Genomic DNA, 25,165 nt, shown 5'->3' on the forward strand with positions numbered 1-25,165 from the left:
CTTTCTTTTTCCGTTCTTGTTTCTTTTACGCTGCTTGCCAGTGTTGCTTCTCTCTATCGATCGGTTTCTTAGTTCCAGTCCCGTTGTTGTCATTGTGGACCACGCGTCCAACTGAAAGACGAGAGAGGCTCTTTGAAACGAAAAGTTTCGTTGACATGCTGATAGTTTTAAAATAAATTCGCCAATAACGTTGATTATAAGTGGTCGGCCACTCGTAACCTATCATAAGTATAGTCATGCATTGACTATGCACTTGCTTGATACGTAAACAGCTTCTGTCATTATTTGAAAACGAAATGATTTTTTTCAAAATTTAATCGATACTTGAGTGAATTCTCAATGAAATTTGTCGCAATGGAAAACATAAATATATCAGATATTTCGGTGAAAGCATAAACAAAAGTCTCCGACAAGCGCCATTGAGTTTAAAGCCACGCGCTTCATTCATTAAAAGCCACACACACACGCGCGCGCGCGCAGGCTATCGCAGCGCGACATGCGGCATTCGCAAATAGCCGAGGCCATTTCACATAGCGCGATATCGCTACGACCATTCACCGCGAGCAGCCGCTTGCTCGCGCTCAAACAGGTGTTTTCCGAGAGAGAAAGAGAGAGAGTGAACGTGCTCCCAGTGTTCGACTATATATACTCGATTCCTCTCTAATTACTCGCGGCGCGGCCCCCTTTCCGTCCTCGCCTGCGTTGCGCGCAAAAAAAAAAGAAAGAAAAAACGAAGCCAAAGCCACCTGCTTTTTTGAAAAAATCTACGTGCACCACCGACTTTACCTTTCGCTTCACTGGCTGCTGTGGTTTCGTTTTCTTTCGAAGGGTGCGGTACGAGCGACTTTTCGCCTCGGCGAGAGAATACTTCAGCGAAGATCGAACGAACTGATGATTCGACGAATCTGACGATGGAGGATGGATTGCCGTACACCTAAGAGAGGGAAAATTGGAAGTTGATAGGACGTGACGCGAAGAGTGAAAAGTGAAAAATAGTGGGAACTGCCTAGAGACACTTTGCATCTGTACAGAGCTCGTCGAGTAAGGCTTTGTACACTCGACTACTAAGCAACGACTTTACATTTCGATAGCCATCTGATGACTCCTTCGCTCTGCGCGCGCGTCTCGTGCTCTTTCTCTGTCGCGCGTACGTAGATCTGAGTTAATCGATAAGCTTTCTCGTTGAATTACACGCTTATCCCCGACGTTGATGTTGATCAATCCTCGGCGAGCGAATCGTTATTGCGATTGCTTTTCGCGGGAAAAGCGACGAGATCTCGCGATACGAATCCATTCGCGAGCGCGTTTTCGACGAGCTACCTATTCTTCCGCGGAAATCAACGATCAAGTATCCAATTCAACGGGAACGTCGCGTCGCTGCACAATCTCGGCGATGAACGTAATCGTCGTCGAATTCGCAAGCGAAACGCGGGCGCGCGCGCGCGATAAATTTGCCCCCTCCCCGCCCCCCCGCGAAGTTCCGATGCGATACACAGCTGCACGGCGGATATAAAATCCGCGGAGCTGACGGGGTCCGCAACGAGCGCCCAACCGAGTAAAAAGCCAGAGCGCGCGATTGCCGCAAGCTCACTTCCGCGTTCGGCAGCTTTCGCCAGCGCAACGCGAGCGGACGCGCGCGCGCGCGCGCGCGAAATCCACTTGATGCACCGAGGCGCACAAGAAGCAGAGACAGAAGAAGAAGAGCTCGCTACTTTACTCGTAATTAAGGGCAATATCTCGATTCCGCTCCTTCTCTCGGCTCGCTTTCCTCGCTTTCTAAGCGCTCCCGGCGGACTTTTTATCGCGAAGCGCGAGGGTGAAGCGAAACTCGCACGCGCGAGCCAGAGCCGAGAATGCTCGCATAGAATACAGGCGCACGACTTTCGCCGCGCACACTTGCGTGAGAGAGCCGCAGCTCTTGGAAGCTGCAAAATTGAATTTGCGAAGAAAGCTGACGTTGACTTGGAAAGTCTTGCCGCTGCTCGTTGTCATTGCTCCAGCACTTTTCTCAACGATCAAGACTCAATTTTATCAATGATTTTACATCGCAGTTGGAATAATTAATCAACGAAAATTCATCGGTGAAGCAAGCCGAAGCGAAACTGGAAAAATTCCTTTGGCACTCGGTCGAAACGTCCTTCCGGGAGCGCAAGTTAAAAACAATCGAATGTATAAGGGGAGTGCTCGTGCATTAGCATACAAGAGCAACTTATAAGCTCACCACCGTACAAACGCATCCTCTGCAATCAAGAGGTTCAAACGATACAATCGCGCACCCTTTTCTGGCGCTATCGCGCGCACGTACCTATACTAGCAAGGGAGAGCGCTCGCGAGCGAGCCGGCGTGTACAGTTGAAACGTAGCGGCAGGAAACGACTGGGCTAGCCGCATGAAATCCCGGATGTCGTGACTTCCGACTCCTTTGGCCCCTTGCATTTCCTGCGATTTGTGCCGTCCGCCCGCTCCCCGCGCTCCTCGAGCGCTCTACGCGCGCGCGCGCCTCGCTCGGCTTCTCTCCTTTCTTCTTTCCTCTGCCGGCGCGATAAAATTCATCGTACGTAGTCGGCCGGCTCTCCAAGGCTACGATGGCTCGCGACAAAGTCATCAGCGCGCGCCGTCGCCTTTCGGTCAGCCCGGACGACCGGCGAAGGAGCTACCGATGCGTTTGTCGTCCACGGAGAGCGTATCTTTTGCGCGCTCGGCGCGAAACTGCGTTTAAAGGGTTCGCCCCGTTACCGCGCCGGCTTCGACTCGGGGAAACAGCCAGTTATCCATTTGTAACCGGAGAACGGAGTGGAGAGAGGTTGAACAAAGGCGAGGTTTCGTACGCGAAAAAATGCGCCGAGTGTAGGGGTTTTCAAAGAGGCGTGTGTGCCTGCGTGATTCATACACTCGTCGCGGGGAGTGCTGAGGTGTGTTCAGCTTTGCCATTTCTTTCTTCCCCCCTCCCCTCTCCTCCCTCGCTCTCTCTCTCTCTCTCTCTCTCTTTCTTTTTTTTCCTCGACTTTGTAAAAGTCACTTGAACTACTTTTGCCACTTTTGCATCCAGTGGCGCCGTCATCGCGGTGCGTGTTCACAGTGGTTTTTTCGCCCGTCAACGATGAGATTATTTTTTTTTTTTTTTTTTCGAAGCGTTCGGCGCAAACTCTGCACGAAGCCACGGTGAAAAGAAATCAACGAGCTTTTTTCCTTCCACAGAATGAGCTAACAAGCGCGATTCAGGGTGTCACCCGAGATGACGAAATTCAAGATCAACTGAAACGCATCAAGTGGTTCATCAAAGAAAGGGGAAAAAAATACGCGCGTACACACGTTCTCTAACAAAAAAGAAGAAAAAGCAAAAAAAACAAGAGTCGGAGCCGCATGCCCAGACGCGCGTGCGCATATACACACGATCCCCGCTCCCTCTTTCTCGCACACACGTACGCGCAGCGATAAGCGGCTGTGTGACCCGAATACGCATTGCGTCGGAGAAAGAGAGAGAGAGAGAGAGAGAGAGACAGAGAGAGCGAGAGAGCGCGCGCGAGATCTCGTTCACGAAAGGCTCGTTGTGGCTGCGGCGATTTGTCGAGGCACGGGGTGTGACGCTGCTACGATATCCGAGGGGGCAGCACGGCTCGGAAAGCCAATGCACTGTAAGGAGCTCACGCTCTCTTTCCCTCCTCCCACTCCTCCGCCACCTCCTCGCGCTCTTTCGCAACCAAGGAGGCTATACGTGCGCTGCACGGAACGTGACGGCGCTCGCGCGGCCGACTCTGTCCCTCCGCGCCGTCGCTCGTCGCACTCGACGACACTCGTTGCGCGTTGATTTTTCAGCAGGCTATACGGTTTTGGAATTTCGAAGCGCTCATCCCTGCGCCACCCATTCGTATATATGTATACGTACACACTTACAGATGTACCCGCGCGCACGTATAAGTTTGCTCAACGCCCACTAAGCTCCCTCTCTCTCCCCTCTCTCGGCGTCGCTCGGAGGGAGAGAAAGAGAGAGAGAGAGAGGGACTGTCTGTTCATTCACGCGCACGGCAACTCGTTCCCGCGTCCTCCTTTACCGTTTTCTTCCTTATCTCTCTTTCTCTCTCTCGCGCGCGGGCCGCGCGGCGGCGAGGGCTCAGACTCGACCCCGACCAACCGCGAGAGAGAGAGAGAGAGAGAGAGAGAAGAGAGCGCGCGCGCGTTTTATCGAGGCAGCGGAAAATTCGAGAGGTTGATGATCTCTCCGAGAGCCGTGAAGCGCGGAGCAGGGTTGCCTCGCTTCGACCCGACCATTTACGGACTCTCGGCGCGCGTCGCGTTTGCGCTCCGCGCGCTCGCCGCGAGCTGCTCCTCTCCGCGCGACGAGCGCGCAAGCTCGTCGCGCGGAGAGGGCGGCGCGCCGCGGCTCCTCGAGCCGAGCGTCGTACGGTCTCCCCGACAGAGCGTGCCCGTCGGCGGCCGACGGGGGTGCGCGCTTCGCCGAGGATTCCACGCTCGCCGCGGCCGGTGGCCCGTCGCTCTCGATTGGCCTTCGAAGGAGCGATAGCGGCGCCCCGCGGCCGGCTTTCGGAGCTCTCGTTACGTAAACGCCGCGCCGCGCGCGCGGGCACTGGCTCGCTTCAGGGCCGGAACTAGTCTTGCTTGCTCCTTCGACGTTTCGAGCTTTCTCTCTGCCTCGCTCATCGCTGGTTGCGGCTTCGGAGCAGCACTTCGATTCTTTTCTTGGCGGCATTGCGCACTTTTGGCTTACAGCGTGGCACTGACTTTTTTTCGCACAATACCATGTGTTTCAGCTTACAGCCTCGCCAGATGAATTTTTTTTTTTTTTTTTCGATTCAAATATTGCACGTCAACGATGCTCGGCTAAACAGAGGCGTGAAATAATCTTCAGCAGCTGGTTCGCACACATCTAAAGATAAATGTCGTCATAATCGGAGCCCGTCAGTTTCCACCAATCAAGAAGCTACGTGCTTCGCCAACGATTTCATGATTATCGAGGAGAATCGCGCGACGCATAAATGAGGAGTTTGCAAACAATTAACGCACGACAGATCCTGCTCGTCTCCCCTTCGATCGAAAAATTCCAAAGAGCGACAAAGCCCATTGAAAGGCAAAGCGCGCCTAAAAATAGCTATGCAGCGCGCGTGCACAATGAGCCACGGGTACGTAGCTGCAGAAGGGAAAGCTCTCGCCGGCAACAACGAAAAAACTTCGCCTAATTATCGTAGCTCTCTTTTCTCCGCTTCTGTCTCTCTCGCGCGCGCGCGCTCGCATTTTCCTTTTCATACTTGCGCGGCCCATTGAGCAATCAAGACAGGGAGAGAGAGAGAGAGGGAGCGATCGCTGGTCGCCGTCGTCGTCCCGTTAGAGAATGGCGCGTGAGAGCAAAGAAAAAAAAAGCGACTTGTCGGCTGCGCCGTCCGAGGATTAGAAGAGGAGTTTATGTGAGCTTCGACCCCGATACTCTCTCTGTTTACGCATACCACAGACCGGAATTCCCTTCGAGCTTTCATTTTCGAACGGAGTATTTTCCGAATTCAATCGGCGAGCTTTCGAGAATTTAACTTTGCACGTCTACCTGTGATCGGATCTTCGAAAAGAGAGCTAACACAGGAGAGGGAGATGAAAAAAAAAGTTAGGGGAAACGTACGTCGGATCGATCGTACGCTGACATTACGCTCCTCGCGTCTAGCGTATACTACGTCCACTGGTCGTCGACGTCGACGTCGAGGGGAGGTCGTTGAACCGAAACAGCCAAAGCCGCGTGAAAAGGCGTCGCCGACGTCTAGTATTATTGCCGACGACGAGGCAACAATGTTTTTCGATCGACGCGCGCGGCCGCACTCCTGGAAAAAGAAGCCGAGCTCTCGTCACGAAAATAGGCTGCAGCGGCATAAAACGCCCCTTTCTTCCCGTTATACCGTCGTCCTCCTTAGCTCGAACCAAGCCGCGCGCCTTCCCTTCTTGCTCGTTCGCCGTTGTAATGAGATTTCAACGAGGTTAAAACATTCGAGTCGGCGGCGTCCGGCCTCTCTCTCTCTCTCTCTGTCTCTCCTCTCCTCGTGCGTACAGGGTACTTCCACAGCGATATCACGGCTTTTATATGCGCCTCTCGTTTGGGCAGGCCTCTCGCTCTCGCACGCGCGGGGGTACTCTCTCTCTCTCTCTCTCTCTTCTTTCCAATCGTTCGCCTCAATTAGGAATGCGCGTTGGGACTGAATTCTTAGTCTTGCTTCATTTCTTTCGGCTTTTTTCACTGTGCGAGGCGAGATCGAATCACTGGCAGAGACACGCGGCTTGAAATGAATGCCGTACGTTGCGATTACCGCAAGCTCTGCAGCGATGATTGATTTGATATATGCGCGAGGGATGTCATCGTCGAATTCATTTATCGACTTTGATTGCGATGTGCTTTTCCGCTCTGCTGCAAGCGTCGCATATGTCAATGTTTCTTTTCTCTAAATTAGTATGTAATCGGGTAATTTCTACTATATAAAGCTTTTTTTATAAGCGATGATTATGATCATGATTTGCGGTTAAAGTTTAAATACTATACGACTTATTTGTACAAGTTTCGAATAGCAATTCAAACGCTATCTTGATTTCATTACATTCATGAAATCCGACTAAACAATCCTGTTGGTAATGAAATATGATTTAAAAGAAAAATAATTCAACTTATTTAATGGTATTTTCATAAATTTATTGTGAGTACTAAGTGTAAAAGTTACTTAAAACTTATGCAAGTGATATTCAATGGTATATTATTAAATACTTCAAATTTGACCATTTTCTTGAAAGATTCTTTTTCTCCTCAAATGATATGTGTCATTTAATTTTTGGATTATCATCCATATAGTCGATTGAATTATTCCTTTATTCATTTGATAAATAACCTAATTTGATGATTTAATGATTTAATCAACACAAGTTTAAACATTTCCTTGTTCTCATTTTGGAGCTTAAACGCCATCTAGACGTCACGGATTAGACCAATCAGATTACGAGATATACTAACTGTCGGTAACAATATATATATATATATATATATATATATAGTCGAAATTGTAATTTGTAATCACATATAATAAAACTATTTAATTAGAACAAAACTAAGTACACACTTTATCTTATTTAATATAAATTAAAAATTACTCTTTTGTAAAAGTGAAACCTTAATTACTCTTAACAAAGCTTTTAAATAAAACTTGAATAAACTCAAAAAAATGTTTGTTATCTTAAAAGACAATGCAGAATCAAATGTCAAATATTCATCACCGTGTTATTCCAAGAAAACTAATATAGTCAGGAGATAAAAGATAAGTACTCTGTACTTGAGATTTTAAAGCGCAGTCGCAGAACAAACATACTGCCACTCGCCATTCGCCACTCGCCAGTCGCCACCCCCATTCCATCTCATCAAAGCATCACACGCTATAAGCGCATCCATGCATAGCAGCGCAAAGGCAATATTACACTGTAGCACTATAGAGTGAACAACGAGGCCACTGCGCAAGCTTAGTCAACGTTGATCGTCCGTCGTGATAAATGTCCGGTTGTGTCTCTCTTCTCGATCATCCGCGGAATAATAATAACAATGTGCAAATACTGAAATAAAAACACGCTCACACATACAAACGAAGAGCCGGTTTTAACGTCAGCAGTGCTGCTGCTTGTTGAACATCTCTGTCTGTGCCACATCGTCGTGAAGTGTGTCATGCGCCGGTCGGCAACCAACGTTTAGCTCTAGGCATGATGATGGCTAAGTTAAGTGTAATTTTAATATGCTGTGCATTTCTGGAGTTTGTCTCCAGCTCATACGTCTCCGATGGAGCCGATCTTATGTACGTCGAAGTTGACGACACGCCAAAGGTCAAATGGATTGTTCCTGAGACCAACGACATTGAGAATAATAGTCTGACCAGAAGAAAGAGATCATTACATGCGGAAACTGGTTATCACAAAACTCATGTTGCTGGATGGTTTACTAAAATGCCAGAAATATGTCAGAATAAGCTAAAAAAGTTGTGCGTTGTTGTTGACAAAGAGGTGGATGATCTATTTTTCCTTGAGTGTGTTCAGACTTTTAAGGTGAGTGTGTTTTTGCTATGATCATTTTATCAGAATGTAAAAATGTTTTGTTTCATGGTTCATTCATTAGCTTTGATAAACTCACTTATACTTGCTGTGTTTATTTGCAGCCAAACGAAGTATCTGCTATAGGAGATCAATGCCAACACGAGATTTATAAATATATCAAAGATGTTACCACTAATGAAAACATCAAGAAGATTACTAAAGAAGAGTGTGGTGATACATTGGAAAATTTCAAGTGTCCAATGACTTATCTCGGATCTTATTTAGCATGCTTAGTAAATAAAAAAGATAAAGTAGCAGATTTGCAGTGCTCTGACTTTATTCAGCGGCTCGACTGGGTTACCAATGATTTTAAGATTGTCTCTGTTTCTTTTGGTCCTGAGTGCCAGAATGATGTTGAAAAATTTCAATGTGGCAGGATTCAAGTGCACAAGGACATTTTACAAGGACAAACCCTGGCATGCTTACAAAAACATGTTAACAAACTGGAGCTAGGTTGTAAAAAGCAAATTCTCCATGTTACTGAAATACAAGCTGATAATATTAAATTGGACAGGCAACTATATCTTGCATGTTCAGAAGATCACATCAAATTTTGTCCTAATATTCGTCCAGGTAGTGGTCAGGTATACAAGTGTTTAATGCAGCACAAATTGGATAGGTCAATGACAAGGTCTTGCCAAGAGCAATTAGTTAGGAGAGAGAAATTGATTGCTTCAGATTATAGAGTTAGTAGAGGATTAGTGAGAGCTTGCAAAGAAGATATAAAAAGTTACCGCTGTCGTAGAAATGTATCAGATGATAAAGATATAAGACTTGCACAAATTCTTTTGTGTTTGGAATCAGCAGTTAAGAATGGTAGTAAAGTAACTGCTGACTGTCAAGTTGAAATGTTTGACCATAGAAAAATACTTATGGAGGATTATAGGTTGTCTCCAGAAATTGTCAATCATTGTGCCAATGACATTCAACAATTTTGTAACAATTTGGAAGTTGGTGGTGCTACTATTCATTGTTTGATGGAATACACTAGAATTAGGAAGAGAAAAACTAGAGTTTCTCCTGTATGCCAAAGAGCAGTATGTAAAAAAATATATAAATAGAGAATACAATAAGAATATCAAATTACACATCCACATTATGATTTTCAGTTGGAAGAGCTTATCAAAGAAACTGATGCTGGTGAAGATTGGAGAGTGGATCCAGTTCTAAGAGAAGCGTGTCAATCAGTTGTGGATGTGGCTTGCAAAGATGTATGTGTGGCTTTTGTTGATTTAAATATGTCTTGTCAAAGTTGCAAGAATTTCTAGTTGAACAATGTATCTTTTAGGTCCAAGGAGGAAACGCAAGAATAATATCTTGTTTGATGGACAAGCTAGGAACTGATAGAATGACTGAGGCTTGTGAAACAGCTCTTGTCCAAATTCAATATTTTATAGCGAGAGATTACAAACTAGATCCTCAATTGTACAAAGCTTGTAAAGCTGATGCAGTTCACTTTTGCCATGCTAGAGATGCATGGGCCAATGATGGAACACAAGTAGATGTAGAGAATGGCCCACTTGTGTTACCTTGTTTGTACAGATATGCTTATCATCCACAAGAAAATATGACGGTAGCAAGATTGAACTTTTTATAAATAATTTATTACCAACAAATGAATTAACGATCATTCCCTATTTTCAGCTAAAAAAGAATTGTTTAGACGAGATAAGAAGGGTTATGCGACAAAGAGCAGTAGATGTTGATCTCCAACCTGAAATAGAAGAAGTTTGTTTGGAGGATTTAGCATCATTCTGTTTTGATAAGACTGCTAAAGGAGAGGAGATATTATGTTTACAAGACAGATTTGATAGGTAGAATATTTCTTTAGATAATTCAATAAATACAAATGTATCCTATTTCAAATGTAATTTTTTTCCAGTTTGAATCCAAACTGTAAATTCGCTGTAGGTAATTTCACTGAAGTGCAAGCGGAAAGAGTAGAATTAAATCCAATCATTTCAATGTCTTGCCGTCATATTATGGAAAAACATTGCGCGGTAATTCTTTATTTTTAAATATTGCAAATAGAATATTGATGAACGTACAATAAAATTTTTGTGTCTGCAGGATGTAATTAAATTTGGAAGAGATGAAGGTGACATGATGGAGTGCTTGATTGAGCATAAAAATGAATTAGACAGTCGGACAGATAGTAAATGTAAAGCTGCAGTTGAACATTTCCAATTAATCTCTCTTAAAAATTACCACTTTACATTCAAGTTTAAAGAAGCCTGTCGGCCAATGGTCGTAAGATGGTGTCCATTGTAAGTAACTTGTTTTATTTGTCTACATTGAAAATTAATCTTTCAACTAACATGTTATGATTTTTACAGAGCCAAGACTAAAGGTGAAGTTATTGCTTGCTTAAGTGACATTGTTCAAAAAGACATTATCCAAGATTCTCAACATAAAATTACAAGAGAATGTCGACAGCAGCTCAGAGCTCAACTTTATCAGCAAAAAGAAAACATCAAGTTCGATCCCGAATTACAAAAAGCTTGCTCTGATGAAATTAAACAATATTGTGATCACGTTAGTCCCGGAAACTCACAGGTAATTGAAATATTATTTAGACAGACTGAATCTAAAAATATATTACATTTATTTTATTAAAAAATATTTTTGAAATTTATAGGTATTGGAATGTTTAGCATCAAAAAAATCAAAACTAGGAGAAAAATGCCATTCTCAACTGTTTAAAGTTAGAAAACAAGAATTCCAAGATAGTGCTATAGATTTCGCTCTTTTAAATACTTGTCGTTCTATGGTCAAACAATTTTGCCATGACGTTGATAGATCGAAAGCTTTAGATTGTTTAAAACGATACAAAGATGAAGCTATGTTTGATGATAAGTGTAAAAGTTTTGTATTGAATAGAATGGCTGAACAAAACACTGACTATAGGTTCAATGCAGCATTGCAGTCGGCTTGTTCAGTTGATATTAACAAACATTGTAAACGGGTGAGGAAAAATACTCTGAAACTTATGTTGAATCTGTCATAGACAAAATTTCATTTTTTTAAATATAATTTTAGGAAATAAAAAACCAACCAGCAAATAAAGAATTAGAGGGCAAAGTAATCCAATGCTTGAAAATCAAATTCAAAGAGGCAAAGCTTTTGTCTAGGTGTGAACTTCAAATGGAAAATATACTACGAGAAGCTGCTTTAAATTACCATCTCAACCCATTGATTGCTGCATTATGTTCTGAAGAGGTAAATTTTCAAAATACATTTTATCAATTCGATTCTACATGATTCTTAAATATAATTTACATACAGATTGAAAAACTTTGTAAAACCGACGAAAGCAATTCTCCTGGCAAAGTCGAAGAATGCCTGAAAAATGAGTTTACAGCAGATAATAAAGAAATGAAAGAAGCTTGCAGAATACAAGTGGCAGAAATGATTGAAGAATCTAAAGCTGACATAAATGTCGATCCACTTTTACAACAAGCTTGCGCTGTTGATGTTAGTAAATTCTGCCACATGGTACAACCCGGAGCAGGCAGACGTGAGTTATCTTGTCGTTTAAAAAATAAAATTCTCAGAGTTATTTTTTAAATACGTAAATACACAATTTATTTCTTGCAGATATTAAATGTCTACAAAATGTCTTAAAAGACGAAAAAAGTTCCCTTCAACCAGATTGTTATAAAATGTTAACCACTAGGATTGAAATGTTTAAAAATGCAGAGAAGGTAAACATAAAACTGCTACTAATTATGACATAATTTTTAATATGATAATGTTTGAAAAAAAATGATATATTTCAGTTGGCAGCTCCGGAAACGTTTGGAGAGCTTTACGAGTCTGTAAATCGGTCACCAGCAAAGAGATACTTTTTAATCTTCGCATTTTCAGCAATAGGCATTATATTCGTTATGGGTTTATCGTGTGGGCGAATGTCACATCGCACAATGTTGATGAAAAATAAATGATTAATCAACTCAAGATTTCGTGGTAAAACCAAATTAAAACGCATATACACTCGCAAATCTTGCGCTATCTGAAATCATCAAAAAACATCGTGCGAACGATAATATTGTAATTTTGTACTGTTTTGGGACCGCTTTGATTTACTAGCTCTATAAGTAGAAAAAAATTCCAAATTCTTTTTAAGACTTATATAAGTATTAACGTCCAGTGGTGATGCGAAGTGCGTAATAATGATAATTTGTAAAGATTTTGTAAAAAGTTTATGTAAATTATATAAAATAGCGATAGTCAAATAATAACAGTCACTATTACGAAGTAGAGAAATGCATATTTGTGGTTGTTGAAATAGAATTTAAATAGACGTGGTTCTAGAGAAAATAAAAATTACGAGATTTAAGCAAAAGTGTTATACTTGTTTCAAATAATTAATTTTCAGAAAAAACGAATGAATTTTGATTAAAAATATTTCACGCTGATATTGAAAATTGAAAATTCGAAATCTTCACTAAGCAGCTTATACGAATAGAAATTAGAGTTAAAGTACCTGATGGATTATTTATACCATTATGATCATTCAATGTCTATTGTAAGTATTCAAAGTTTAAATAACGTTTAAATGAATTCTCTAATTTTTAAAATCAACATACAATTGTTATTATTGATCAATGCTTGACTAAACACTTGATGAGTATTGCATTTTTGTTTTAAATTTCAAAAAATTCGCATTAACCGCAATCGATAAACCAACAAATTTCAAACTGAATCTTGTGATAACAAAAGGAATTTATTTGATCGAACGCGCGAGCAAGAGTTGAACTCTGTTGTATCAAATGGCATCCGTGGCTTAGGCGTGTGTAACACCTACTCGAGACTTTTACGCACACATGCAATACGCGTGGAGAATTTTAAAAAAGAAAGGCTCAAATAGGCTTTCTTGCTCAATGCTTCGTGCTCGTCACCACAACAATTTCAACTCACTGCGGCTATGCGCTTTGTATGTACATACATACATGTTCTCTCTCGCGGGCCACGCATCATTTGAATTGTAATTCGTAGACGGTGAAGAATGTCAAGGGACTCTATATCAAACTCAGCCATTAATAATAATAATTGTGAAATGTTTCAGTGGCATTATCGCTTTCTTCGGTGTTGTAATAACTATGCACTACGATGTGCTCGCTTTAAGCGGTTCCCAAATAGTGGAATACACATTAGCGAATGAACTTGTTTTTTCCATCGTGTTTTCTTTTACAAGTCTGTACATACGAGAGACAATACGATTTTCAATTAGTTTACCGATAGTTGTGCGCCTGATCTGTGTGAAACTGACTCAGCCGAATCATCACCATTATAAAATATATCGTCAAAATTTTGTAAACTATTTTTATGTTTATATGACGAATATGTGATAATAAAAATTATTACCAGTAAACATTTATTGTACAGACATAGTTATTTCAGAGCTGTCTTATTTCTTGCAGTATGTGACATGTATCTGACGTATTTTCGTGCTCGCCGACGATGAAGACATCCATCTCGGAATGAGAAAAGCCCGTAACATTTGTCAAGGAAAGCCTCGGTGTGTCTTTTTCGTCTTATCTTGCGGCACACGTCACACACGGGGACCCCCAAAGAGAGCTCGGAGCGATTGGAAAAATATATCACGTACGCTGCGGCGCATATAGGGGAAGGGCGTATACTCGTTTTACGTTCCACTTTGTACGCACGCATCGCTCCTTTTTGTCACTCTTTTCTTTTGCTCGAAATTCCTTTTCTAACGTCTTTGATACAGTCACGTCTATTTGCTAATCTAGTGGTGGTCGAGGCTCTTCTCTTATTATTAGAGCTTGAAACTGAATCGAATGAAGTGGACGTTTTTCCGTTTTTTTCGCAAAATGTCAACAAAAGTATGTCGAATCTTAAGGACTCGCGAGAATGAAATATGCCATACAGGAGACAGATAATGGAGCTACTCTTCCCATAAAAGCGTAGTATCGTGGAATTTTTCATGCATTTCAAAGCGTATTTATAACTTCCGCATCAATGCCATTTATGACGTAGTTTATATATGAATAACCTTTTTTCGTCATTCTTTCCTTTACGCGAGCCTTTGCGTCAAAGCCACCATCGCTTTTAATCAATCAATAGTTTACAGCAATATTCGTTTAAAGCGAGAAAAAATTGCGTAGTCGGCTGTCGTCATGATTTTGTATATATATACTCACACACACACACACATACACGAATATGACTGAAGCCGTCATGTTTTTATCATATATACAAGAATATGGCAAATTATTACCGATTTCAAGTATTATTTAATAAAAACAAGCTACGGATCTCTCGTTAGTAGGGTAATAATTTTATTAAACGACATAGTCATTAGAACACGCGAAATTATGTACAAACTTCAAAACAATAAAATTAAGCGCAGCATTAGTCAACATCAAACCCGCACTGAATGCTACGAAAGAACCTTAAAGTGCTAGCAAAGCTTTTATCTTCGTCTTCTTCGCACCGAATTCCACGAGTAAACGTACCTATAAAGCATTCATTGCTAGGGAGGCGCTTAAAAAAAAAGCTTTGACGAGGAAAAACACACGCTCTTTGTCGAAAAAGCACATTCTGAGTGCAGATCAAAGTGTTGACGCGGAGGAAGCAAAACCAAAAAAACAAAAAATAAAAGTGATACTGTTGATGTTTAGCCACCATCAGATGTTTTTCCCACTTATATTACTTTCAACGTGATACTCGATCTTACGCGGCAGCTATGATATAATAGGCGCGGTTCTCTCCCTCTCTTTCTCCTGTGCAACCGCATTTATAAGGCCATGGCTTGATCATTCGTAGAATGAAAAAAAAAACTTGATCAGGTTGGATTTTTCTTACTCTGGCAGTTTATGTGTGTAGAAGAAGATTATACGAACAAAGATTTAATTGATGAACTATTGTTGGTTAATTATTATAATCAAGTCTTTGAGATGGTTAAAATTCGTTGATTAAAATTGAAATCTCGTCGTGAAGTTATTAATAGATAAGCGCGATTTGATATCAACCGATTTTTAACGTCGTCGTGGAAAAAGAGTTTGATTTGCATTACCTATAGAAATATATAGCTTTACAATAGTGCGTTATTACTTGATTAGCCTGATAAGTGTAGAAAATAACTTTTATATCTATCGATCAATTTAAATATACACACACACACACTCTGAAAAAAAATTATTTACTAATTTCAAAATACATTTTTGTAACGCACGTAAATAACTATTACAGTTCCGATAATTCTAATAGTTACTTGAAATAAAAGAAATAATTTTATCAGTTTGAAAATAAGGTAGTAAACGAAAAAATATTCTTATATTTTAAGATGAAGTATTTGGAAAGTATATCAAGAGACGAAGATGAAATAGGAAGAGAAAGGCGTAAGAACGATAGATGCAGTGAATCAGGAAGGATGAGGCTGCAACCTATAATAAAAAATGAAAGAAAGAAAGAAGAATGAAGAAACACCCACGAAGTGAGAGCGAGCGCGCGCAAGAGAGAGTAGAAATGTAGGAGTAGGAAAAAGAGATTGATAAAAGAAACGACGTAACAAGCGCACGACAATAGTCGATCCGAAAAAGCCATCCGACCGCGCGGCGCGCTGCAATCAGTGAAAGCCTTAGCGCCATTTTGCACGTGCAGCGGTAAAAAACACGCGCGCACATACATACACACACATTCGCAGCATAAGGTCTGTTCTCATTAGCTGCTCAAAGCTCGTTTACGCAGCTCGCCATCGTGTTAGACACACACCTATCGCACACACATGAATATATATACACACACTGTATTTCGAAGCGCGTCACGCGTCTGCGCAAGAAAGAATAGCCGTGAGTGTTGGTCCACCACCACAAGAGTACAATATACGCGCGTTGCGAGCCGCAAGCGAGCGAGCGAAACACAGCGAGTGTGCTAGCGAGCATTACGTTAGGTTGTGTGTTGTATGTGAGAAGCACAGCAGCAGTGAGCAAAGTAGCAGCGGTAGAGAGCAGTGACGGTGATGACGATATCATCGGGCGGAGTAGCGGCGGCAACGAGAGCGACAGTCGACTCTAGCTCGTAGAGTCCAGAGCTCTCTGCCCGTGTGCGTCCGTCCGCATATATACACCCGGTGGCAGGTGTTAACGTTGTCGTGTCGGTGCTGGCCACAGCAGAGCAGAGGAAGAGAGCGTCGCTCTCGGGCGGCCCCCGCCGCACCAAATGGACGCATCGTCCATCATCACTCAGGTGTCGCGCGATGACGAGCTCGGCCAATTCAACAACGAGAAAGGTATCGACATTGTATATACCTGAGCCAGCATCCATTCTCTTTGTACCTACTGCACCTGTTACTCTCACTTGCTATCTTTCTTTTTCCAACGCACTCGTGCCGCGACACATACACGCATACGCTCTCTCTCTCTCATAGAGTGCCATGTCTTTTTTTGGCTGAGCGCTTACACTCCGCTCGATTTAGCACTCTGCCCAGAAAGAGAAAGAGGGAGAGACGGAGAGGTTAGGTTCTTGGGGGGCATTGGCGGACCCCTTGTAGATCTCTCTCTTTCTCTCTGTGTATGTCTCTCTCTCTCTCTCTCTCTCTCTCTCTCTCTCTCTCTCTCTCTCTCTCTCTCTCTCTCTCTCTCTCTCTCTTCGTAGTATTTTTGTTTTTATTGTACGCTCTCTCTCTCACTCACTCTCTCTCTGTCTCTCTCTTTCTCTGTATGTCTAACTCTATCTATCTCTGTCTCTCTCTCTTTTTCTTTTCCTCTCTCGTCACTGGTGGTTATGGATGCGTCTGCTCTTTTTTGTTGTTGTTGGATTTTTACCCTCTCCTACCCTCTTTTTCTATTTACTTTTCCACCGTAAGTTGTTTTCAGGAAGCTGCTGCTTGTAAGAGCGCGCTGAAAGCAGTTACTACCTGTGTTTTTGATCTTTCCACCTTTTACTTCAAGCTTTGTGCTATTTTGCCAGTGTTTTATCTTTGGCCTCTGTATCTTTCTCTTTCGCACGTGCATCGCCGTTCTTACGAAGAGGTGCAAGTTTTTTTTCTGCTTCATTAATGGTTTTTATGCCTGGATTATTATTGGCTGTGACATTGACATGTGTTGCTGCTTGCTATAAATACTCAATTTTACTGTTAGTTACAGTTTGTAGTTGATTATCTAATGACCTTTTACTTTTTTGCAGGCTTTTCTGTGGTGTTTAGTATTCAATAAGTTGTCAGCTTGCCATACAAACTTCTTTAGCTTTTCTGAGTCTCTAGAATAATAGAAATTCACTATCTTATATCATAACTACAAGTTAAAATTATTCATAACATCAATTGCATAAAGAAATATTTTGTAATATACTATTGCCTTTTTATTCTAGAGTGTAATTTATAATCAAATAATATATAGCATTAGTAGGCCTGAGATATTTGAACAATTGTCTATGAAAACTAAAATATGTATGTCTAAATTGACTAGGCCTATTAGTGAAGAGGATTACTCATTGATGTTGCAATCTGACACCATTGGTCATTCACATTCCAATCAAAATCATAAGTAGTACTTGAAAAGATCTAAATTAATCTATGCAAAAATTTCTCTCTCTCTCTTCCCCCCCCTCTCCCCCCTCTCTTTCTTTCTCTCTCTCTCTCTCTCTCTCCTCCCTCTCTCTCTCTTTAGGCCCCAAGTGATAATAACAATCTGCAAAACATAACAGATTATTGAATCATTAGACACACAGTATAGCATTCAAAACAATGCATAATTAAAGAGTTAAATTAAAAATTAGAATCTAAAGAGCAATCAGTTTAATGTCTCAAAATTTTCTAATTTGTCATGTGCATAAAACTTTTATATTGTCAATGAAATACAGAATAAAAAAGTAATAGAGCTAAGAGAGTATCATGGAGTATTATTAAATTCAAGGATTTAATCTATTTTATAGCGATGCTTTTAATGTACATGCTTAGTCTCTCATCACAACAGATACTCAATCTATCACACATAAATTCAAAGCTCCTTTCTTTCTGTTGCGTTATCAAACATACGCGAGAAACGTTTCTTAGATAAATTATGGTTGATAAAAATTCGTGCTCCCAATTCTGTCTTCTACAAGAACATTTTACAAAGTTATTTTCTTGTCGAAAACAAGATCGGCCAAATGATTAACTAAAAATACAACTAATAAAATGTTTGCAGCACAACTACCACGGGAGCATGAGACGAGCATCAACGGGCCGATCGCGAGCGAGAAGAAGCCACGAGGCGGCCGTGGTTTCCTACGTTCGCTACTATGCTGCTTGGGACGCGGTGGCCGTGCCAGCAGTTCGAAGTCGTCGAAAGCCAGTTCGTTGCAAGGTGATGGACGTGGTTCACCGGCACCAGGCACCGGTTCGCCGCGCTACCTGTTACCACCGATACGCCACCAGGACATGCACAAAAAATGCATGGTGATCGATTTGGACGAGACATTGGTGCACAGCTCATTTAAGCCAATTAACAATGCTGACTTTGTCGTACCGGTAGAGATTGACGGCACGGTGCATCAAGTTTATGTGCTCAAGAGGCCCTATGTCGATGAGTTTTTACAGAGAATGGGTGAGCTCTACGAGTGCGTACTGTTCACCGCCAGTTTGGCCAAGGTGTGTATATTCCTCTTTATTGTAAATCCAAATTCAACTCGGTCGCGTCGGCAATGACAAAAGCCACTTGTTAAATGAAATATTGGGTTTTTGAAATTCAGTCAAGTGCGTGCAAATCGTTGAAACAACACAGTGGTTCTATTCAGTTGCTATATGCTGACAATTTGATGTACAAATAAATATTACGCGCCATCGATTGTCACGACAAACTTTAATAATTTTTTTCTTTTTTACGTAACGACATATTTTAGCGTTTTTTGTATCGGACGCATCTTTTTTTTAACTCAGTCGACTTGTATATGAAATCTAACCTGCTTTATGGAGAGAGCCTGTGTTTTGTAGGTTTTTAAGTCGTTTGAATTGATCTTCGTCCGCTTGCAGTAATCGCGCACTATATGTGTATATGACTCACGTGGCAGCAATGTTTCATGTTTTCAAATAATACTCTGTTGTCGCGCGGAGAGCGACATTTACACTTTCGTTGCATAAAAGACAACTCGGCTTTGAAAAACGTGCGCGTGTGATATAATTACTTCGTAAATATAGTGATGTATTTATAACAATAATTATTCTTTTTTTTTGCAGTATGCCGATCCAGTGGCTGACTTGCTAGACAGATGGGGCGTGTTCAGAGCGCGATTGTTTCGCGAATCATGTGTCTTTCATCGTGGCAATTACGTGAAAGATCTTAACAAATTGGGCCGGGATTTGCAACAAATAATCATCGTCGATAATAGTCCTGCCAGTTACATTTTTCACCCTGATAACGCGGTAAGTTTTGATTATCATTAGCGCTGATATTCAATTTTCTTTTTAGTAGTTAATCGTTTCATTAGTGAACTCGATCGATTAATTACATTGAATCTACATAGAAAAAAATTATCGGTTTAATCTTCTTCGACCAAAGGTTCATGCGAATGCTAAAGTTCGTGTAATTTGGCAGTACATTTTTTTTCAAAGTACGCGACATTCGCTATACAAATGATTAATTGCTCGACAATCATAACAGTATACTAACAGCTGTACTTGATTGAATGAAAAGTCAAGGCAAAGTCTGATGTGATTTAGCCAACGTATCTCCTTTTTATTGATTTATTTTTGTTTGTTTTACTGCAATGAAATGATATCAATCGATTGTCAGCATTACCGATTATAAAACAAAATCGTTCATTGTCGATCGATTTATCGTTGAAATAGTTCTACAGATACTATGCGAGATGTTAACGTTTACATTTTTTATTTTTATTTAACTGAAGTGTTAATGTGTGCGTATATAGGTACCAGTAGCTTCTTGGTTCGACGACATGACAGATTCGGAGTTGCTTGATCTGATCCCGTTCTTTGAAAAGTTGAGCAGCGTGGACAATATCTATACGGTGCTGTGCAACAGTAACCATCCATACAATCAGGTGCCAGGTAGCGGTACAACAACGCAGCAGTCGACGCAGTTGAACAAACCGAACAACGCGAACACGACGCCAGTTGGTGCCTCCTAGCCCCAGCCATACCAGCGTCGGCTGGTCAGTAGTCGAGCTTCGTCGTCGCTGGTAGTCGAGGCGACGCGACCTCAGTGTACTTTCAGACGTATCCTCGCAAACCTTCGCCAATTGGCGCATAGCTATTCGTCCTGTATACAACAGCAGCGGAGGTCTATTGCTCATCATCATCACCATCATTATCATCATCATCATCAGCATCAGCCCGAGGATTGTGAATCCTTAGAGCGCCTTGGCGATGATAACAATAGCAGCACACAAGCTAGCAAACCGACGAATAGCACATCAGAGTGAGGATTATATCAATTTGCAGTGCGAAGCCTGTTTCTTTTGCGTAAGAGCTTCCTTCGGTTTTTACATTTCAATCAGACAACTGCTATTACTTTCGGCCTGTCAGTTTTATTGCTTTACTTCACTGTATGAAGTTAACGATCGAAAAAATTTTAATGATTAAAGACATAGTGGAGTACGCGATTTCGTTACGTCTTTACTCATTGAACAATGAAACTAATGGTACTTTAGAATCTGAAGCATTTTTAAAATAAAAACATTGAAATGAAAGGATTGAAGCATGTGTAAAAAAACTAGATAAGAAAAGTCGTCTTTAGAGACCTGTTATTCATTGATCATTAATGGTATGTTTCGAATCGAATCAATGCAGTCATTATAGTCCTCTCAAAAGGCAAAGAAACTTGTGAAAACAGTGTTAAAAATACCGAAATTACTAGAAACAAACATGGGTGTAAGTTCTTGAAGACGCTCTCAAACAGATCGATTTGGTGAAAGTGGAACTTACGCAGAGGACTCAATAATTAGGATTTATCAATATTCATTGATTAATTATGAACTCAGTTAAACAAAAGAACTTCCAGAAAGTGGAATCATTTCGAAACGAAAAGAAAAATAATTATTATAAGATCATGAATGCGGCAAATATATAAGAAAAAATCGCAATAATACGAAAAAATTCAGTGATCACGTATATTCACTGAAATAATTTTTAAAGAGTACTTTATTTTTATTAAGAATTATAATTGATAAAATTTCGAGTATATTTGTTACTGAGTGTGTATGTATGTGTGCGACTAATTTAAGCGAAACGAACGAGGCGCGTGCGTCGGGTAAAGTTTATTTTATTAGAGTTATAAAATAATTTACACGTAAAATTATCAATGCCCAATAGTAAGATAAAAGTCTCGCGAAAATATATATTTATCTTCTTGTAATATACGCTATTTGACTTGTTGCTGCGAATGATTGATGATAAATATACTGTATTCCAAAAAATGTGTGTGTGCATATGAAATGTGCTGACTAGTTTCTTTTTTATCTTAAAGTAACTCTAACTTTAACACTAACTTTCTTTCTGCTTTCTTCATATTCTGCTGAGAGCAATGAAATACTTAAGTTTTATTACTATAATAATAAATACAAAGGCATTTTACCATCTGCCTTTATAGGATTAAGATTTGCTACTAAACCGCTACGAAAAAAGGAACTCAAATTTTAGCTACTAATTTTACAATTGGATTGCGAATCTTTTTCTCAATAATAATTATATCATTATTGATATAGTACAATCGAAAAGCGTTACAGTAAAAATAGAGCTATTACCGTAAGATAAAACCAATAAAATACATTACGTGTAGAGATTGAACATCTGTCATTGTTCAATTTATTCTAGAATTAGAAATTTGATATTCTATTACATATCTTAACAAGGGTCGTGGCAGCGACCTGCGGCATGAATTTCATTGTAACAATAACTTTATTTAGCTAAATTTAGTGATTGTCAAATGCAGACACTTGAAACGCATTTTTACTGCTGCTATTCTAATTGATAGATATACATTGATTCCATTAACCATTTATAAAAAAATTATTAAATTACCAAATAATAATTACATAATGCAGCTCTCTTTGTAGTCTGTATGAAAATATGGATTGTAATTTGAGGATGTTTAACAATGAGTGTTTTTCTATTTATGTAAGTTTCTAGGTATTACAACTGATTGACTTGAACATTTGTACATTGATTGATATTGATTTTTTGATATGAAAATGTTATTATTGGCTGAATTTTAGACTGTTTTTAAGTAAAAGTTATCAGTGTCAGCTATTGACGTATTTGAACCTTAAAGAAGGCTTTTTAAATTTTATCAAACTTAAATACAATTGATTCATTTTTTTAGTTCGACACATGTAACATTTTTCAAGTGTAAAAAATAATCAATTTTAAGATTTTTTCAATGAAAATATTAAAAGATGCACACCATAGCCACGCCACTCCATGTCAAAATAGTATTCATTATTATTTAGCTTAACGTTAACGGAGTAACTAACGTTATAAAAATAGTTATTGAACATTCTCCAGAATAAAGACGCCTACGACTTTATTTATACCTAACTGCATTTCTTTCACAGCGTTGCCTCATTATGCTGAGGGCAGAGTATCCGCTTCAATCAATTTCTGTGGGTATCCGGGGATCACCTCGGAAACAAAGCTCTTACAGAATGGGAATTGAGTATAGGACAAAATCATTAGCGCGATTGTTCTGGAGAATGTCCAATAACTATTCCTATAAATTTGGTCGATAAGTTAATGTTAAGCTGAATACCAGTAACTAATAATTAGGTATCGGCTGGCGTGGACGTAGGGTGGGTTTTCGTCTTTAATGTTTTTACATCTTTATTCGAGTCGGAACAATAGATATGTAGCATAATAAATTTAACCAATGAATCAACGTGCCTTTGATGAAAGTCGGCGCTTTTGCCAAATTTCATTTGATTCGATGTACACACGTTTCTCATAGACGCATTTGGCTCACCGAAACGAAAGCTTTTAGCCCTTGTAATATGTAAGCAAAAGAACATGTAGATAAAGCTCACGACTTTCAAATACGCATAAATACAAACAATGAGACTTCTTTTATAAGCGTTATGCATTGTGCATTATTTTGTTATCAGCAGCAAGTTAATTATCGCATCTTTCACGAGACTTTTAGACGCTCAAGAACACACTATTATATATGTGTATGTGTATGTATGTATGTGTGTATGTATGTATGTATGAATGTATGAATGTCTGTGAAAAGAAAGACAAAAGAATTCGACGCTTTTTAGCCTCGCATCGATAATCTTACAAGAATACAAAATAAACATGTGCGCAGCGACGCCGCGTATCGTTTATATATAAGCGAATGCGATTGTTATTCAACTCCCTCCTATGTATAAGTGTACACTGTATACGTGAAATTTGTCGCGATAAGAATTTATAACAGAGAACCAAGCTAATTGTTCATTTGTTTATGCTGATATGTGACGGAAGTCGAGCAGAATCGGCATTGGTACGTTTTTTTTTAATTCAGCCGGAGGTTCACTCATTTTCGACTTCACTTTTTTAAGCTTTTCTTCTCTTCGTATCCGAGTTGTCAATCGGCTGTGTAATTAGACTGCATGAATGTCCTTTGTTGAACACGAGAAAAAAGCGGTAGTTCCTAATTGAAATGTTCAATGCTCATAGTGATTATTGAACGCTCAATGTTTTTTATAAATCATTTCTTAAACGTTTCTTTTTTGTGTGAATTGTATAATTCTACGCATTTTATTATGCAACGATAAAAGTCGGAACGTTGTTGTTGAACTTAGCATATTCTCTATGTTTATAGTAGCTTTTTTATTAATAATCTCCACAACTAAATATCGAAATCTCAATGGTCGTGTCATCACAAAAATTCATGTGTTTTCTTTTGCTATCCAAATCGATCATCGAATCTGCTCGACCTCCATTAGTCCGACGCAAGTGTTGGTTTTATTAAAATATCGCGCCACATCGACGCCTGCGACCAAGTTCTATGTTAATGATTATAATCGACGCTCAAGCTGTATAAAACAAAAAAAAAACTATATTTTAAAAAAATTAAGCAATCGAGAGAGAGTGTGTGAGAGAGAGAGAGACAGAGAGAGAGAGAATAATCAACAGAAATAGAGCATTACTACTGTTCACGGAACAGTGCTTTTATAAACATATTGAACGAAAGAAAAAAATTATAACGTAGACTTTTTTTATAAGCGCAGCCAATCGAGCGAAATTGTTATGAATAAATGAACGTAGATAGATTTGCTGAAAACTTGCGAAGATCGCTCTATAAAGAAGATATTATAAATACATAATTGTACAAATGGGTATATCGAATGCAAATGTTCTCTTTCGAATTCACGAGTGTTAGACACAACACACTCGAATAAACACAATTTAACATACACAAGCTAACATTTAACGCAGTTTACACACGCTATAAAACACGCAAACTTACAAATTTGCGCCCCCTAGATGATGGTATTAATGTAACAATTATAAAGAAAAACATGAGATTGCCTTGATTTGTAAATAATATAAAACAAAGTACTATCGCAGCTTCCGAGTGAAGGTTGAGAAGAAGGATGAGTAAGGGAAAATCTTTGCGGTTTGCAGCGCGTGCCACTAAATACTTGAAATTAAAAAAGATATATTAATAATGATAAACGATATAAATAGTTATTATTAAAAGTGCGACTCGCGTCCGCGGCTTATGTAGATGACTTTTCGTACGTTTTTCTACCGACGAATCAGACATTTTTTAACGTTTGCGTCATATTTTGTACAATAAAGAAAAATTATACAGTAAAATAAGGATAACGAAACAAGAAGAGAATAATAAAATAAGAGAAAAAAATGAATGAGCCGTGGCCTCGCGAGCCGTGCGACATAGCTGATTGAAAGAGAGTCAAGAGAGAAACGATATAACAGCGTAAATAACATCTCCCGCCCCTCCAATTGTCCAGTTTGCTCTGTGATTCTGTGTTTAATAAAAATATATATATATATATATGTTTGATAATACTGGCTTATTGTTTTAATTACCCCAAAACACCCACTCATCTTTTAAATAATTAATTTAATTCTGCTTTTAATATTT

General features: G+C 40.0%; 2 protein-coding genes across 2 annotated transcripts; both read left to right on the forward strand.

Moving 5' to 3' along the window:
- The first annotated feature begins 7,409 nt into the window (after positions 1–7,409).
- LOC131671276 (Golgi apparatus protein 1) lies at positions 7,410–13,478 on the forward strand. Its single transcript, XM_058947571.1, has 13 exons — positions 7,410–8,066; positions 8,177–9,151; positions 9,224–9,325; positions 9,403–9,687; positions 9,759–9,928; positions 9,997–10,114; positions 10,185–10,381; positions 10,451–10,670; positions 10,753–11,079; positions 11,154–11,333; positions 11,400–11,631; positions 11,712–11,818; positions 11,894–13,478. The coding sequence occupies exons 1-13, from the start codon at positions 7,728–7,730 to the stop codon at positions 12,056–12,058; spliced, it is 3,417 nt and encodes a 1,138-aa protein (XP_058803554.1). The 5' UTR covers positions 7,410–7,727; the 3' UTR covers positions 12,059–13,478.
- A 2,521-nt stretch (positions 13,479–15,999) lies between these two features.
- Positions 16,000–25,045, forward strand: LOC131671289 (carboxy-terminal domain RNA polymerase II polypeptide A small phosphatase 1). The gene is made up of 4 exons (XM_058947594.1): positions 16,000–16,371; positions 18,269–18,711; positions 19,297–19,482; positions 19,989–25,045. Exons 1-4 carry the CDS (start codon positions 16,302–16,304, stop codon positions 20,205–20,207), a joined length of 918 nt encoding a protein of 305 aa, XP_058803577.1. The 5' UTR covers positions 16,000–16,301; the 3' UTR covers positions 20,208–25,045.
- Positions 25,046–25,165: the final 120 nt, after the last annotated feature.

Source organism: Phymastichus coffea, unplaced genomic scaffold (assembly GCF_024137745.1).
Source record: "Phymastichus coffea isolate CEN01 unplaced genomic scaffold, Cenicafe_Pcof_1.1 PCOF00123, whole genome shotgun sequence".
In the NCBI taxonomy this organism is placed as follows: Eukaryota; Metazoa; Arthropoda; class Insecta; order Hymenoptera; family Eulophidae; genus Phymastichus; species Phymastichus coffea.

Excerpts from the sequence above, each read along its gene's own strand:
- LOC131671289 (XM_058947594.1), top strand. The coding sequence starts at position 16,302 with ATGGACGCATCGTCCATCATCACTCAGGTGTCGCGCGATGACGAGCTC. Across the intron at positions 16,372-18,268 it reads CCAATTCAACAACGAGAAAG|CACAACTACCACGGGAGCAT; the intron begins GTATCGACATTG and ends AAATGTTTGCAG. Across the intron at positions 18,712-19,296 it reads TCACCGCCAGTTTGGCCAAG|TATGCCGATCCAGTGGCTGA; the intron begins GTGTGTATATTC and ends TTTTTTTTGCAG.
- LOC131671276 (XM_058947571.1), top strand. The coding sequence starts at position 7,728 with ATGATGATGGCTAAGTTAAGTGTAATTTTAATATGCTGTGCATTTCTG. Across the intron at positions 9,929-9,996 it reads TTACAAGACAGATTTGATAG|TTTGAATCCAAACTGTAAAT; the intron begins GTAGAATATTTC and ends ATTTTTTTCCAG. Across the intron at positions 10,115-10,184 it reads TTATGGAAAAACATTGCGCG|GATGTAATTAAATTTGGAAG; the intron begins GTAATTCTTTAT and ends TTGTGTCTGCAG.